At 53.4% G+C, this 15,811-nt stretch overlaps 8 protein-coding genes across 8 annotated transcripts; 2 read left to right on the top strand and 6 right to left on the bottom strand.

The window, feature by feature from the left end:
* Positions 1-127: 127 nt before the first annotated feature.
* On the bottom strand, positions 128-755 carry BO83DRAFT_452095 (uncharacterized protein; the record flags this gene model as incomplete). Its single annotated transcript, XM_025536857.1, has 1 exon — positions 128-755. A coding segment is annotated over one exon (393 nt), but the record flags the coding sequence as incomplete, so codon positions are not given.
* BO83DRAFT_452091 (uncharacterized protein) lies at positions 556-1,475 on the top strand. Its single transcript, XM_025536856.1, has one exon. The coding sequence runs from the start codon at positions 851-853 to the stop codon at positions 1,265-1,267; it is 417 nt and encodes a 138-aa protein (XP_025385165.1). The 5' UTR covers positions 556-850; the 3' UTR covers positions 1,268-1,475.
* BO83DRAFT_109324 (putative RNA binding protein (Arp)) lies at positions 1,279-3,636 on the bottom strand. Its single transcript, XM_025525919.1, has 4 exons — positions 3,375-3,636; positions 3,118-3,175; positions 2,281-2,987; positions 1,279-2,210 (listed from the first exon to the last, which is right to left on the bottom strand). Exons 1-4 carry the CDS (start codon positions 3,525-3,527, stop codon positions 1,290-1,292), a joined length of 1,839 nt encoding a protein of 612 aa, XP_025385164.1. The 5' UTR covers positions 3,528-3,636; the 3' UTR covers positions 1,279-1,289.
* Positions 3,637-4,556: 920 nt separating this feature from the next.
* Positions 4,557-5,136, bottom strand: BO83DRAFT_109312 (uncharacterized protein). Its single transcript, XM_025525918.1, has one exon. The coding sequence runs from the start codon at positions 4,953-4,955 to the stop codon at positions 4,641-4,643; it is 315 nt and encodes a 104-aa protein (XP_025385163.1). The 5' UTR covers positions 4,956-5,136; the 3' UTR covers positions 4,557-4,640.
* Positions 5,137-5,894: 758 nt separating this feature from the next.
* On the bottom strand, positions 5,895-9,562 carry BO83DRAFT_381050 (condensin subunit YCG1). Its single transcript, XM_025531893.1, has 2 exons — positions 7,384-9,562; positions 5,895-7,332 (listed from the first exon to the last, which is right to left on the bottom strand). The coding sequence occupies exons 1-2, from the start codon at positions 9,430-9,432 to the stop codon at positions 6,034-6,036; spliced, it is 3,348 nt and encodes a 1,115-aa protein (XP_025385162.1). The 5' UTR covers positions 9,433-9,562; the 3' UTR covers positions 5,895-6,033.
* A 411-nt stretch (positions 9,563-9,973) lies between these two features.
* BO83DRAFT_344170 (cysteine synthase A) lies at positions 9,974-11,319 on the top strand. The gene is made up of 2 exons (XM_025528718.1): positions 9,974-10,144; positions 10,218-11,319. The coding sequence occupies exons 1-2, from the start codon at positions 10,024-10,026 to the stop codon at positions 11,213-11,215; spliced, it is 1,119 nt and encodes a 372-aa protein (XP_025385161.1). The 5' UTR covers positions 9,974-10,023; the 3' UTR covers positions 11,216-11,319.
* Positions 11,320-12,107: 788 nt separating this feature from the next.
* Positions 12,108-12,785, bottom strand: BO83DRAFT_319790 (translocation channel protein TIM22; the record flags this gene model as incomplete). Its single annotated transcript, XM_025527791.1, has 3 exons — positions 12,108-12,446; positions 12,529-12,624; positions 12,702-12,785. 3 exons carry the CDS (start codon positions 12,783-12,785, stop codon positions 12,108-12,110), a joined length of 519 nt encoding a protein of 172 aa, XP_025385160.1.
* Positions 12,786-13,334: 549 nt separating this feature from the next.
* BO83DRAFT_391690 (uncharacterized protein) lies at positions 13,335-15,076 on the bottom strand (the record flags this gene model as incomplete). Its single annotated transcript, XM_025532911.1, has 2 exons — positions 13,335-13,560; positions 13,623-15,076. 2 exons carry the CDS (start codon positions 15,074-15,076, stop codon positions 13,335-13,337), a joined length of 1,680 nt encoding a protein of 559 aa, XP_025385159.1.
* Between the last annotated feature and the right edge of the window lie 735 nt (positions 15,077-15,811).

Genomic DNA, 15,811 nt, shown 5'->3' with positions numbered 1-15,811 from the left:
CTCCCTCCTGCTGGTTCTCCCCGACCATCCTACTACTGGTACTACTCTTGCCTCTAGTGCTTGCATATTCCATGCAGTAGACAGTAGCCACCTAGAATTAGGCCACAACAGGAAATTATAAGAAAATACCCCTCTAATGGTACCGTGAATTTCATCCTGGCCCTGACCTAATCACCCACCAATCGATCATGACAACCAATGCATAAATATCAACAAGCTCGATAAAAAGAGAATCCTCATATAGTTGATCTACACCCCAATCGCCCATGACTCCCTGCCTAGCTGAGATCGAACCATGCTGTACATCACACGCTGAAAGGCGATACGAGAGAATGCAGGCATCGGGCTAGTCAAACCAATAATCACGTCTCGACTTTTGAAGGAGGGAACGACAAAACCCGCAGGGAAAGCATATGTAAACACAAGACGAGAACAGTATAAGTAATATGAAGAACAGTACAAGAATTATGGACACTCAGAACAATCTTGTCGCACGCACGACTCCCAATCCATGTGCCTCGCAGATGTCCCAAATCCGTCGTAGCTGGTTGAAATTTTGCTGGCTCAAAAGGAATACCCCAACACCCCCAACAGAGTCCGTTCCATTGTATCCCAACCATGATCAATACCGTGATTCTCCAATGATCCCTATTGTCGAAGCGCGCAGATGAACTCGGAAAGCCAACAAATAAAAAAAAAGGAAAAAAGGAAAAGAGAAAAAAAAAGACAATATCTAGAATGCAATGCCATGCTCGAGCCCTTCCTCGCCAGCGCCGCGGCTAGCCGGACAGGAGTTCCTCACCTCCGCCGGAGGAGTATGCGCCCATGACGAGAGAAATGCGCGAAGCCCATGCCGCTCCAAGAAGGAAAGAAAAAAAGAAATGAGAACCAACAACAAACGCGAAACGATGATCCAGCAGGTGGTGAAGAAGCGCATAGGACCGCCTGGGCCCACCTGCCCGGGCGGTCTTCTTCTATACCCTCAAACATCGCTTGCAAAGACACAATAGTAAGACATACCGAAAATGGTCTGACGTCAAATCTGCGAGACCAGGCAAAAACAGAAAGGACCAAATCGGACGAAACGACGACACGCTACCGGCCTGCTCCTCCCAACCTAATGCACCAGAACTGCAGAATTCCTTATACAAATGCGCATCAACGGAATACCAACCGTCACATATACCAACATATCCAGACCACCATATGGACAAAAACCGTGAGGGAGAACCGTCGTAGAAAACAAATCTCTAATGTCCCCGGCTGAAACAAAATGTTGTCATAACTTTTTACGCGGGGGACTTGTTCGCACTGGCGCCGTTGCGACGAGAGTGGGCATCTTCACCCACAGTCAAACCTCCCAAGCCCGTCGAGAGGAAGGCAAACGGATCGCTCGAGCCATCATTGCCATAGAAAGCACCGTTGGACGCACTGGTCGACGAGTTGTGATCAGCCCCGGTGAAGGCAGCCTGGGCGGCCGGGTTGGCGAACGAGGCCGCGGAATGGGAAGCATTCGCGGAACCATAACCAGCGTTCATCTGACCCATAGGGGGGTATGCGGCCGGGGCGCTTCCCAAGCCCGAAGGCAAGGCAGCATAGTTGTTGGGGGGCGCGGCAAACTGTTGACCAAAACCGCCAAAGCTACCAGTGCTAGCCGCGAAGGGACCAGGAGCCGGGGTGCTGGTCATGGAGTTCGGGCCCATGCCAAAGCTCGAGGGGGGATCCATCGGGGACGGGAAAGCGGAGTCGGCCACCACTGCTGCTCCAGACCGAGGAGCACCGCAACGCAGGCAATTGATGTTCTTGGCGAAGTTGTGGTAACCGCAGCCCTCGGAGCCACACTTCCAGTCACCAGCACGGAAAGGCACCACACCGCCGTTGCCGCCCATGCCGCGGGAATGGCCCATTCCGTGGCCGTGGCCCATGTGAGGAGGCATCATGGACGGGGGGCCGTAGCCGTAGCCGTATCCCATCGGATCGGGGGCAGCGGCCATAGCCGGGAACGAGCAGCGGAAGCATGCAGTACGGCGCTGGAAGTTCGAGAATCCACATGAGGGGCAAGTCCAGTCGCCAGGACGAGGGCGGTTCTTGGAGGGAGGGAAAGGCGTCAAGATCTCCGCGGCACGGTCCAGGACACGGCTGGAGGAAGGAGACACCTCGATGGCCTTTTCGTTCAGAGCACGGCCGTTCATGCAAAGGCTCTCGGCAGCCTGCGTGGAAACAAATTAGATATCTGGTCTATGGTTTTAGGGTAGTGAAACATAGCAAGCCAGTTCATACCTCTTCGTGGGACGAGAAGACCGCAAAGCCGGTGCCGGTAGGCTTGTGCTGATCCGGGGTGCGGAGGGTCCAGAACGCGATCGGACGACCGCCAAACTGAGTGAACCAGCTCTCCAGCTCGGACTGAGTGGTGTCGTGGGGGAGTCCGCTCAGATGAAGAACCTTGCTGCGCTCGGCCAGGAAGGCACGAACGTCCGCTCTGGCATCCATGGGGCGGGTGAGGATCTCGGGGTGCTCATGCGGGGGCTGAGACTTCCGAATCAAGCCGCGCAGCACTCTGGCCAAGGTGATAGCCTCCTCCATGGCGCGACGGGGAGAGGCGGGAGCCAAGGCCTGCAGGTGGAAGGGAAGGTTGTGCTTGATGGGAGCGGAAGACTGAACGGGCTCAACCTCGAGGGCGGCGCAAATGTTGGAGAGAGAGCTGGGGCCGAAGGGCAGAGACTCGGGGTGGTGAGTCTGCCATCGCTGGTATTCGGTGCGGAGGTCGAATGTCCGGGAGTGCTGAAGGTATGCCGGAAGCACGACTGCCTTGTCCCGAGCCTCACGGGGCAGCTGCACACGAAGATCCCATGAATCCAACGTCACGAAGGCGAATTCCAGGTTCTTGCTGATGAGGTGTTCCTGGGCGAAAGCGTCGAAGCGGTTGATGGCGTCGCGGAAGGTGCCTGCCGAGCGGACGTGTTCCCATGTCAGAGTCGTCAAGCTCGCTTTCAAAGACCGTCAGCCATTGAACCAAGGGACGGATGGATGCGGAGGGACGGAGTGAGGTACGGAGAGAAGGAGAGGAAGGCATTATTGGGTGATTGGGTAGGCTGCGTTCGAACGGGGTGCACTTACTGCAAAGAGGCGTAATGGGGGTGTTGACGGGCTTGACAAGAACGCTCTCATGGTGCAACTAAGCCGAGGAAGGAAACAGTGTCAGCACATCATGGAGGATTCTCTTGTTGGGGGGGGGGGTTGAGTGGTCTCGGTTGATGAAGGAAGCACGGCAGATAAGCATCCGAGAGAGGGGGAATTTGTCAAGGAGGAGGGGGGAAAAGGCTGGGGCAATGAATGGATGAATGAGAGATAATAAAATAATCAAGCCGACGTACCTCCTCGCAGGTTTTGGTATCCAACAAGATCCACCCCAACTCAATCACTTCAGCAGAGTCCTTAGTGACGTAGACTCCATGTTCGTCGCAAGTGGTCGCAACGTGGATAACAATGTAGCGATCCAGCTTGGGGGTGGGTGCTGAAACGGCCATCGCTCACGGTTATTGTCTGGACGTTGGCTGAATCTCACGGCCAACGGAGCGGGCAGGGGAGGGTGGAGGAGGGAGGGAGGGAGGAGGGAGGGAAAGGGACGGGTCGGAGAAAGGAAAAAAACGTGTCTCTGCAGGCACAGCAGGCGACACGGGTTCACGACCGGGAGGGAGAAGGAGGGGGTAAAAGACCGCCGTGAAGAGAAGAAAAAGAACAAAGATCACGGGGGGGAAGGGAAAGAGGAAGAAAGAGGAGAGAACGGAGGAGGGGGAGGAGGAGGAGGAGAAAGCAGAAGATCGAAAGGGAAGAAGGGAAGGAAGGAAAAAGAAAGTCCCCAGGCCAGGATGGGAAAGCAGGACAAGTTCGCTTTTCTGGTGGTGGAGCGTCGAGATTAAAAGAAAAGTTTCGGCTTCGAGGGGATCCTGGCCCAACTGGACGGCGTCTACGGGTCAACGCCGACTGGTTTAGTGATTGATTATATATGAGAATTATTGAAAGGATTGAAATCAATTCCTTTCCTGATTTACTACACAAATTCCGAACTTCACAGCCTTCTTTTTTTTTTTTTGTGGTGGTGGGAGTTCGGAACAATCGAATATATTTTACTATCTGGTTTCCTCTCCTGAGAATTTCCACGGGGGAGAGAGAAAGAGGATACACTACTTACTACGGAGTACTAACTAACTCGATACATCCCACGACTGACCGTTTACCGTATTGTATGACAGGTCTGGTACAACAGCCTCTCTTAGTTGTCTTCCCAGCGGTATAATCAGTCATTGCTACTATTTATTCTTTCACTTCTCCCCCAAGGTGTCTATCTGTATCTGTATCTGTATCTGTCGGTCTGGTCAGAACACAACCAAATATGACACCGCTGCAAAGAATCATTGATTCAAAGTTGGTTAATTGACACACATACATACACACACACCCGACATTCGCCATACTTTACCAACACATTGAACACGACGGAACAGTCTAAATAATAATTAATATTACTGACTACGATAATCACCTGTCAAATCAACGAACCATCCCGATCACCGTGAACCCCCCAGAGCCAATGATAGAACATCTCACCCCCCATTGAATCGTGTCTCTGGAATGTCGGATCATTCCCCAGGCTCTCTCTCTCCTTCTCCTCCTCCCTTCATGGCACAACTAAATATAAATAGTAATAGTACCGAATCACAATGACAGACACAGATTAGAGAGTGTGTGGAATGGAATGTCCGGAGTGAAACCCGTACTTTTTTGTTCTTGACGGTATCTCCGACCCGACGCCCGCCGCCAAAAGGGAAAGCTCGACTCCCCCAAGGCTGATCCATTCCCATTAACCTTAAACCCTGGATATATTTTCTCCTCCAGGCAGCAAAGGTCAAGCAAGAAACAAGTAATGATGATGATAATGTTGTTACTAACGGCATGAAGAGGAAGTAGTAAAGTAGCGTGGCAATAACAGTAAGTATAAAGTACCTACTAACTTTACGTAGTCTACATGTCTAACAAACTACAACTACTAGTAACTATCTACTACTATCCAAGTTGCTCTGTGCGTGCCCAGATACTAATATGGCCGTGCCAGGTTTGGGGGTGGGAAGGAGAAGGAGGGGCGGCAAAAGGATGAAATGTCAAAGCAAAGTCAATTGAATGGATTTATTCGATCTGTTCCACAACCAAAGCATAAGGGAAAAAAGGGAGAAAAAAAAATGTGAGAGGAGAAAAACGCGAGTGTTTCCGTGGAGGTGCCTGTGGGCGATGGCCCAATGAGAGGAAGTGGAAGGGCCCACTATCCGCCAGATTTCGCATCCGAAAGATTGAAAGTTGCTGGGCGAGGGATTCCGTGATTGGGTTCTGTCTGAATTAATTGTTTAATTACCAACAAACACGGAGTAACTTCATGAGAATGATGATCAAAGGGAGAGTTTCAATTGTTTGATGTGCCTTGCAATTAGTATCATATATATACAGAGTAACCAATTAAACGAGGATACGGTGCTACTCTACCGATTCATTGAGGAAGACAGTACCATATTCTCGACCGATAGACTAGGCCTACTTACCTACAGTACTTACTTCCCGGCTGCGACATTTCACTCCCCCAAATCCCGACGGACTTATCACCACGCGCCATCCATATCAGGCCATGACAGTACTAATTCCACCTCATCCCGGTCTAAAACTGCCACTAGCGCCTAAGCTACCACCTGGTCCACGTTCCAGATCACACGATTCCCTTTCCCCCCAGTCACAAGTACTAAGCCAGCCATGGGCCAGGCTGACGTTGCCCGTACAATCTCCGCCTATGTACCGGTATAGCCCACCAACCATACGTAGCAAATATCATCATGAAATTAAGTGTCAACCAACTATAAACATCATGTACACTCGTAACCAAACACCTAACTACACGGCCCGTCCCATGTCAAGCCAACCCATCCCAACGCACCGGGTGAAACCTTTCTCAAACGCCTTTCCCAATCCCATGTCCAACTATCTTCGGATTTAATCGTCATCCTGACCTTCCGACTTCACGATCGTGGTCCGGCTATCGTCGTTCTCATCCTCTTCTTCGATAATACTTGGCTCCAGTGAGAAGCCCCGCCGCATGGTCCCGGGCTCAATGGATGGTCGTACACTACCAGACCGGACGCTCATGTTCGACCGCACGCTCATAACATCGCTATCGCCTTCTTCCATGCCTTCACGGGCTCGCCCGCTGGTCGGGCGTCCCCCATGAGCCGCGGCCAGAAGCTTGAGGACCGCGTTCTTGACCTTGACGAGCGCGTTCCGCCCGGCGGCCTCGGCGGCCACGCCTTCCTCGATCGCCTCATCCAGCAGCTCCTTCACCCCCTGCGCCAGTTCCTTATTCTCCGGCGTAATTTCCGCCTGCGCACTGCGAACGCTGGAACTGAACGGATCCTCGCCTTCAGGAGCCCGGGACCCAGACCGCGAGGGAACGACCGGAGGAGCGATATAGAGCTTGCTCATAAGGGAGAAGAGCAGCTTCTTCTCTTCCTTGGAGCAACGGTTGGTGCCGGTGCTAATTCCTAGCACCCGCTCGAGGATATCCTTGACCAGGGCGAGGTGGACAAAACCGCAAGCATTGGCGTTGGCCGGACCACCCGCAAGAATCCTCTCCCCGCCCAATCCGACAACCCGCCGCTCATCAGTCCACTCAGCCAGCATACCCACAACGCCGGTCATCAATGCCTTCAGCTCCCGCTGGCCCACCGACTCATCAATATCACCGTCACTGTCTTCCTCAGCCTCGAGCGAGTAATATTCTTCGGCGGCATTCAGCGTGGCCCGGATCACAGGAACCGCGACCTTTCGCATGTGCTGGGTGTTTTCCAGTCGTGAATGGCAATACACGGGGAAGAAGTAGGCCAAGGCCTGTCTCAGCGCAGGGTTGTCCCGAGTACGAGGATGGAAGAAGGAAAGGATAAGTGACTGCAGGAGAGTCTCGACGGAAGTCTGGTTATATTCCTGAATGGCCGGGGGGATGTTCGCCCCCGCTGGTGTGAACGTGTTTGTGAGCAACAATTTCGAGAGCGCTGTAGCGGCAGCTGTTTGCACGCTGTTAGGCGAGCTGGACTTCAGCGACCGAGCAAAAACCTTCAACAATGGCTTCTGGAAAACTGGCGGCGCCACGGTCTCACCGTCATCTTGTTCCACAGGCACAAGCAGCGTGGGATGCGTTGTCAGCATATCACACAAGATGTGGATGGCAGTCACCTGCAAAGCCTCGTGGCCCTTGCTGAAGCAGTGGATGAAGAGAGTCATGTTCTCCTCAGCCAGAGTCTGTAGAATCGTTAGTAGACCATTGTAAGCACTTCATATAATAGTTCCTACCTTATCGAGTAGACAGCAAAGACCCAGACACTCAAGACCTCTCTCACGGATAGGGGCCTCGTGGCTTCGAACGGCAGGCACGACGAGGTTGTTAAGCATAGTCACCAAGTTCATGTTGGCCTGGAGGTTGCCCTCGACATTCTGCAGCATGCACTGCGCAATGTGCAGACATTTCATGTTGACCATGATCTCCTTCAGTACTTTCGCTTTAGCCTCCTCTTTGTTGAAAGGCTTCTCTTCTTCGGACTGAGGGGTCTCGGATCGGTGGCGGGTGGAGCTGGCATCGCTGATTTCTGACCTTGCAGACACGAAGCTGTCCTCAGTCACAATAGTGTCGTGGACTTCAGCAATGGCTTCCAGAACAACGCTACAGAATTCCTTTTCAGCAGCAGCGTTGGGGCCGCAAACACATCGCAGGGTCTCGACAGCAAGCTTGGTGCACTCCTGAGGGAGTTCCGGTACGGCAAGCGACTCACGCAGTAGGGAGAACATCTTGCGCCGTCCAACTTCATCACTATAGTCCAGAGTCATGGAGATATGCAGCAACTGTTCCACGATAAATTCTTGCTCCACGGAATCGTCATCATTGGCATCACCGGTCTCTTTGGCGATCTTCTTCCGCTGCAACAGGTCGGTCATGTACTTGTGTAGGTAAAACGCAAGGGCTGTAACTTCGGGCATCTTCTCGTCTGCAAGCTTGTCGTACTTCCCTTCATTCTCAACGCGGCAGAAGTCGCTGAAAGACCGGATCATGAAGGCCGATTCTGCGGTAAGGTTCTCCCAGAAAGGCTCGTCGAAAACAACCGCCTCCCGATAATCCGGGCGACCTTCCCAGAAGCTACGCATGGCTTCGTGTGCAATTCCAGACTCTACTCCGGAGTTGACAACATCAATTCTTTCGAGGAGCTCAAGCAGCCCGTTGAAGTTCGGTGGGGAGCGTTGGCCTGTAGGTCCGGCTTCGGGGTCGTTGTTGGTGCCAGCGCAGTCTTCAACCCAGCGGTCGTAGAACAATTTACCCGTGGCTTTGCGAACGCTCTCGTCACGGTCACGAAGACCCCATCGAAGAAGCTTCTCTCGCATAGACAGCGACAAATGCCGGAAGTCACCAAGGGTGGGAAGAAGACGCGAGTACAAGGCACGTCGAGTGGCGGCATCGAGATCGCGGGCTCGTTCCAGGAGATATTTCAGGGTACCCGGCACCAGAGGGAGGTTGATAAGTAGGGTCTTTCGTACATCGGCACTGGTATCATTCTGCATAATATCGATGAGTCGCTCGAGCACGGCCTTGCTGTCATCGTCATCTTCGTCATCGTTGCCTGCGAGACGGCCAAGTCCCATGACAGCCTGCACTCTTACGGCAGGCTCCTTGTCTCGAATGCGCTTCACAAGACCGCCGCGAATGGCGTGATATTGGTCGTCGTCTATCGTTTCGAGGGAGTTGACAATGTGGGCGATGATTTGGGTGGCACGAAAGCGGACCGTCTTGTCTTTTGTTGCTAATAAGGGAACGATCATGTTGATCAGACTGGTCGTCAAGCGGGAAGTTGGCGTTTCGGGCGAATTTTGCATATCTTCGTCATCATCATCTGCAGCATACAGCTCTGCATCCTTCTCGGAAGCCAATGCCAGGAATGCGCCGAGAAAGCGTAGGATGCGGTCTCCGACCGGCTCTGATTTCTTGATAGGGAGAATGCGCAGAACGCAACGGCCGACTTCCGTGTTAAACTCTGTCTCAGGCAGGGTCTCTTCCATAGGAAGCGTCCACTCTGCCTGGGACTTGTTGCCATCCTTCTTGGAGCTCTTCTGGGATATGCCGCAGCAAGCTTCTTGGAGCTTCCTCAGTCGGACGACGAGTTTCCGATGCCCGGTTGTCGAGCGCTGCGCATCGGCGAAAAGAGAGCATACATCGCGGCGCAAAGTGGGAATAGCCTCTGGAAGTGAAGGCTCCTCGGGGATAGTGAAAGACGGGGTCACTGAGCCTGCGCGCGAGGGCTGAGCGGAGGTCTTGCGCGTGGCGGTGGACGTTGAACGGGCGGATCGGCCAGGCATGGTGGCTCAATGGCGGGGTAGATGTCTCGTCTCAGACAGTTCAGTAAGGGGTCGGGAGTCAATAGTTGTCATAAATCATCCTAAATCAGTTGCATCGATGGATCTTAACGCGTCGTCCGTCCCAAGCGTGTCTGGCGTGTGCAAGAGTTCGATGTGTTCAGGAGAAAGACTGATGCTGTTCCGATCCAAACATTGCGGAGGCTGTCACGGGGCTGGATAAACAAACAGCCCAAACGGGAAGTCTGATAAGGGCTAGGGCTGCACGTGGTTCAATCTACAGAAGATCACTGGGCTGTACGAGAAACATGCAGTTCACACTGAATGTGATGTCATTACACTGAACATGCACAAGACTGGGCTAAACATTATCCTTTTCACGGCCATCAACATACAAACACAATACAATACAGGTGCCAATGTCAGCTCCATCATGGAATCTCCAGTCAAGGCAGTGAAAGCAATCACGCCATCGACCACGTGACGTAGCTTACTAACACCGATCATCGGCATGCGGACAATCTGGGGAATCGCTGCGTTCCTCCCTCAGCATCCAGGCGTTCTGGGTTTGACAATTAGCGAGCCATTGACAGCATGTTTCGTCAGAGTATCCGTCGATTCGGCACAACGGCCCTCCGCGCCGCGGAGGCGTCCACAACCTCCTACAATGTCCGGGTATCCAAAGCCCAGGGCTTCACCAATGGCCTCACGGAAGGTATATGCACCCATACCGGACTACTACCACCCGCAACTCAACCGCATAACTAACCCCCCCCCCCCCTCCGCAGCAATCGGCAACACCCCCCTGATCCGACTGAAGAAGCTCTCCGAAGAAACCGGCTGCAACATCCTCGGCAAAGCCGAGTTCCAGAACCCCGGAGGCAGCGTCAAGGACCGCGCAGCTCTGTTCGTCGTCGAGGATGCCGAGCGAAAGGGCCTCCTGAAGCCCGGCGGTACGGTAGTGGAAGGCACGGCGGGAAACACCGGAATCGGACTCGCGCACGTTTGTCGCTCCAAGGGCTACAAGCTCGTCATTTACATGCCCAACACCCAATCGCAGGGCAAGATCGACCTGCTGCGTCTCCTCGGCGCCGAAGTGTACCCCGTCCCCGCTGTCGCATTCGACAACCCGCAGAACTACAACCACCAGGCACGTCGGCACGCCGAGTCCCTGGACAACGCTGTCTGGACTAACCAGTTCGACAACACCGCCAACCGCCAGGCGCATATCGAGACGACCGGTCCGGAGATCTGGGCGCAGACGAACGGTCAGGTTGATGCTTTCACTTGTGCTACGGGTACCGGTGGTACTTTGGCTGGTATTACGCGCTACTTGAAGACTGTCAGTGACGGGAAGGTCAAGTGTTTCCTTGCCGATCCTCCGGGTAGTGTGTTGCACAGCTATATCCAGAGCGGTGGGAACTTAGTCGAGCGCTCCGGTAGCAGTATCACTGAGGGTATTGGCCAGGGTCGTGTCACGGATAACCTGCAGCCGGATATTGGTCTGCTGGACGGATCGCTTAACATCCCTGACGAGAAGTCGATCGAGATGGTGTACCGCTGCTTGGATGAGGAGGGTCTGTACCTCGGTGCCAGCTCGGCGTTGAATGTGGTGGCCGCGCAGGAAGTGGCGAAGAAGCTGGGCAGGGGTAACACGGTTGTTACTATCTTGTGTGATGGTGCTTACCGCTATGCGGACCGGTTGTTCTCCAACACGTGGCTGCAGACGAAGGGACTGCGTGGCGCGGTGCCGAAGCATTTGGAGCGCTATGTTGTGCTGCCTTAGGATGTAAATCAGACAAATTGTGAATAGACATGATGTATGCTAGAACGGACTCTTCCAACTCAGCCTCATAGTATTAGTAGTAGTAGTAGTAGTACTACTCCAATGGGACTCATGATGATACTACCCATGACCCACTAGTATATAGTAGTTGTATATATATATCCACACCACACCCAACTCCAAGTCTCCAACATGATGTATACTAGTAGGTGAACTACCGAAACCCAAAGTCCTCCATAATCCCTACACTACTTAGTACCTACCTTTCAAAATCAATACCGACTTACAAGTACTATAATAGACTGGTTGAACATAGTTGGCCCATGGCATCATCCCGCCCAGGAATCATGTCGTAAAAATAGCCAAAGTATATACAGAGTTATCTACCGTTACAACGACTTGCCAACAGTCAGACATAGTTTACTAGTCGCTATTCAATGATAAATATATAAGCGGTACTAGTAGGACCTCTATATGTATATCATTGTTGACTTGACGTCATTGCATACTTCGATACTACAATCTAAGAATATAATTTTAGTGACAGCTAGTCTACATTTACCAGTCCACTACTATACGAGTAGTAACACCGCTGCAAAGAGATCTATTCTATCTATACACAGTAGTAATATTATACAATGAGTCGAGTCAAGACCATACATCCATCCATCCATCCCCATCCCTCTCCCACAAACCACATACCTCAAACCATGAAGTCTATCAACATCAATCAATCAACATCATCCGAAATAGAAGTAAAGTAAAGTAAAGTTAAACGCCATGAAATGCACCCAACCCGAACGCCACCCATGAAAACAAACACAACCCACATTACACCCTCCCTTTCTTCCCCACCTCACCCATTCTCTCCTTCGGAGACTCGGGAATTAATTCAATCATCCTTCTCCGGCATCCTCATATAAGCATCAATCGCAGCACTGAACGCCGCAAAGCCCGCACACCCCGCCGCCGCAGCCTGGGGACCAGCCTTCGCACCCAGAATCCCACCAGTAATGCAACCCGCAGCGACCGAATTCGTAAGATCATTCTTGGCCCGCAAGCCCTCAATACAGCACTCAGTGCCGGAGTACAGCGCACCCACGACACCGAAGTTCTTCGCGCTAGACCATGACCGCTGGCCCATGTCTTTAAATCCCCTCCGCACTTGCTCTTTCCAGGGGAGGTCGGCGATCGCTTTGCCTTGCGGGGTGAAGGTGGAGTCGTAGGACATCTACACATATACCATGTATCTGTTAGTTTGGTTTGGTTTGGGAGATGGAAAGGTATGGGGTTAGGGATGGGGGCAGGCGTACGCTAGCCATGAACAAACCGAATACACCACCCAGACCGAAACCCATTGTTCCGGCCATGACGGTCTTCATGGGGCAGGATTCCATGGCGGAGTACATCTATCATCATAATTATTGTGTTAGCTTGGTTTTCTGATGTGAAAGGGAGAGGGTAAGGGTAAGGAGAGGAGGCGTACCATCTTCACCATGGCTTGTTCTTGCTCACTCATACCCTGCATGTTGGGTCCTGCTGCGCCGGGGGCGCCGCCGAGGCCGCCCATCGGCGTGGTCATGCCAGCGGGGTTCATTGTGTATGTTGTTTTAGTGTCTGAGGTATGTAGTGGAGCTCGAGAAAGGTTGATATGGAGGCTGGAGTGGTGGAGGAGCTCCGCGACACGGTGGTAGTGAGTGGTGTAGACAGACAGACGGCCGATTATCGCATCCCCCGGACTTTTTGCGGAGATGGCGACAGGCGCAAATTTATTTTTACGGGACGCGGGACGTGCCAGAGTTGCAGTGTCACGTGATATCCCGGGATTATACGATACTATACCAACTACCCCTACTAATACAGAGCAAGATACTTTAAATCTAGGCAATAAGTAATTGTTTTTAACAGCCAGTACATTCTGACATAAATACATTCTAAAACATGCAAGAAGGTAAAGAGTGAAATCAACGCTCATCGTAAAGGGTATTGCAACATTCATAACCCTGCGTTAATCCGTCGGTCTCTGCTTGGTCGCACATATCGTGTCCATATTTACAATAGCATTGGAAGAAATAATCGCAAGCCGTAATCAAACGGCATATTCAGAGTAATCGAGCAATCAGTCACGCTTGTCGTCCTTGTCAATCGGCGAATAGGGTTCCTTTCGTTCGGGGGAGAGACTGCGCTCCCATTCGGCCATCAGGTTGGACGCGGTCCGGGTCAACTTCGAGGGCGCCAGCTTGGTAATGGCTGGCCAAGGGATACCGTCGGATACGCTGGGATCGGGAACAATGGACTCGTGCAGGGCGCGCCAGTCGCCAAAACTAGTGCCAGTCAGCGTATCACTGTCGAGGGCCAAGACGAGGACAGATGCCTACGAAAGATATAAACACTGGTTAGGACCTACCTGGTACTTGTACGTGGACTGCTGCTCTGCGTCATCGGCGACTGGTCCTGCTTCGACTCCAACGTGGAGCGGCTGGACGACGGCGTGTGTGTCTTCTTCGGCGAGTCCCACTCCCAGTTGTCTTCAACATCGGGGATGTGGGAGTCGCCCTGTTCGATCCGCCCGCTTGGGGTACTGGAGGCTCCGCGAGCGCTCCGGGACTTCTGCCCAGCTGTATCAATGCCGAATTCACTCCAGAACGACGCGTCAATGTCCGCCGAGTTGGAGTCTTTACCAGAATAATTCGTCCCCGAGCGTGACGTTCTGCCCCCCTGCATGGATAACCGGTCTCTGCTTCGCGATGTCGAGCTGGATGAATCCCGCTTGCGTACAGGAGGTACGCCCCGGGATTCGGTCGCACTGATGCCCTCTTCTCCCACGGTCGCTTGTCGGATATCCTCCAAGAATGTCCAGAGTCCCTCTCGCAGGTCGGACGCCATCTGCTTGCCGGTGCGCATCAGCGCCTCACGAGACGGAGGAGGCATGGTGTTTCGCCACTGCGCGATCATGTCCTCGGTGGGCTTGGAGGAGTCGCCGGAACCTGCACTGCGCTCAACAGACGACGGCAGAGTGGCTGACCGGGGAGACCGGCCGATACGACCATTCACAGAATTAGTCTCCGACTCCGATGCGGCCCTGCCGTCCCCAGAGACAGACACCGGCGACAGCAAGGACAGGGTTCGAGTGTGAGAGCCTCGGAACACCCGTCGTCCATTAGCTGAGACGGTCGTGCCTTGGGTTGCAGCTGCGCGCAGACTGTGGCGGCGATCCAGCTCCCGGCTGAGTCGTGCGTGCGCCAGCGAGGGGCTCGCGGAGCCGCTCAGACTGGGGTCACGACGATGCGAGCGCTCCGGTGTCTGATCGGGGGATCGCAGCGGGATCAAAGGCTCTGCCCGATAGCTGATCTCCGCTCGCTTCTTGGTCCTCTCGGACGAGGCCCACTGCTTCTTCAACGAGTCCAGCTCAGTCTCCGCACGATGGAGCTCCTCCCGCAGCTCCAGCACTCTTCTTTCCTGCGAGGCGATGGCGGTCAACAGTCCGGAGCCATCATCTTGTTCGTCAAAGGCCAGGGGAGCTCCCAGATGGGGGATCGGCGAGGGGTAGGCGGAGGAACGAGTCACGGGCGTCATGGATCCAGGGGAGGCAACACTCGCACTAGGGTCGACGGTGGCGGGCGGCGGGATGTTGATGGGGAAGTTCAAGGTCAGTCGTTTGGCGTGTCGAGCAGCACCATTTGGACGTGCTGGTAGAGAGGATCGCTTCGACTGAAGGGTAGTCCGATCATGCTCAGTGGAAGGGTTTGGGTGGTGGTGGTGGTGGTGGTGCGTGAGGTGGTCGGGCGACGACAGCTGCAGCAATGTCTGGGACGTTTCCGGAGCCATTCCCGCCCTGCCCGTTCCCGGGGAATCCCCCATGACGGACCAGCGTACTGAGGATGGAGAACTTGGATCAGACGGGTCTGGGGAGTTTGGTTACAGAAGCTGAAGCGACAGAATCATGGCAAAACCCTGGAGAGCCCGGCAAGAAAGATAGAAACAATCGATCAGGGGCCCGGGAGTCAGTCAGATGAATGCTCCAGGGGGGGCGGCACGAGGGAGAGGAATTGGCTGATAAGAAAGCTAAAGAATGTATGGGCCAATCAGCCGCATAAACAAGTGGTAGCCGTTAAGAGGCAGAAAAAGGAGGAGATTGAAGAAGAAGAAAGAGAAGAAGGTCAGTCAGGGCAAGGGAAAGAAAGGAAAAATAGAAGAAACGGGGCCGGGAAGCAACACGGCCAAGAGAGAAGGGAGTGTAATCAAATCCCATCAAATAAAAATGCGAAGAGCACGAGAGGAAAAGGTCTGGCCGAGGGAGCCAAAGTATGGCTAAGAGCCAACGGGTCTTAGTGAAGGTCACTAAAGCCACCAAATTGGCGGGCGAAGGAGGGAAGTGGATGGGCTCCAGCGGGTCGCAACGCGCATCCTTTCCGCCTGCAGTCTTGCGTTTCACCGCGTCCTCATTTCATCTCTCATTTCTCTTCTCTTTCTCTTTCAGGGGGTGATGGGTGATGGGTGATGTCCATGGAAATTACTCACCCGGTAGTTAGATGAGGATGGGCAATGCAAGAAGTGTATACCCAGTATAGATAGTATATGATTATCTATCTACAT

The sequence above is a fragment of the Aspergillus eucalypticola genome (genome assembly GCF_003184535.1).
Source record: "Aspergillus eucalypticola CBS 122712 chromosome Unknown BO83scaffold_24, whole genome shotgun sequence".
Classification (NCBI taxonomy): domain Eukaryota; kingdom Fungi; phylum Ascomycota; class Eurotiomycetes; order Eurotiales; family Aspergillaceae; genus Aspergillus; species Aspergillus eucalypticola.
The sequence above is the reverse complement of the archived record's forward strand: the minus strand, read 5'-3'. Positions and strand labels throughout refer to the sequence as shown.

Coding starts and splice junctions, on each gene's coding strand:
- BO83DRAFT_452091 (XM_025536856.1), top strand. CDS start 851: ATGCCGCTCCAAGAAGGAAAGAAAAAAAGAAATGAGAACCAACAACAA.
- BO83DRAFT_109324 (XM_025525919.1), bottom strand. CDS start 3,527: ATGGCCGTTTCAGCACCCACCCCCAAGCTGGATCGCTACATTGTTATC. Junction 3,176..3,374: donor ATACCAAAACCTGCGAGGAG/GTACGTCGGCTT, acceptor TCCTCGGCTTAG/TTGCACCATGAGAGCGTTCT. Junction 2,211..2,280: donor TCTTCTCGTCCCACGAAGAG/GTATGAACTGGC, acceptor GTTTCCACGCAG/GCTGCCGAGAGCCTTTGCAT.
- BO83DRAFT_109312 (XM_025525918.1), bottom strand. CDS start 4,955: ATGCCGTTAGTAACAACATTATCATCATCATTACTTGTTTCTTGCTTG.
- BO83DRAFT_381050 (XM_025531893.1), bottom strand. CDS start 9,432: ATGCCTGGCCGATCCGCCCGTTCAACGTCCACCGCCACGCGCAAGACC. Junction 7,333..7,383: donor TTTGCTGTCTACTCGATAAG/GTAGGAACTATT, acceptor ACGATTCTACAG/ACTCTGGCTGAGGAGAACAT.
- BO83DRAFT_344170 (XM_025528718.1), top strand. CDS start 10,024: ATGTTTCGTCAGAGTATCCGTCGATTCGGCACAACGGCCCTCCGCGCC. Junction 10,145..10,217: donor CACCAATGGCCTCACGGAAG/GTATATGCACCC, acceptor CCCCCTCCGCAG/CAATCGGCAACACCCCCCTG.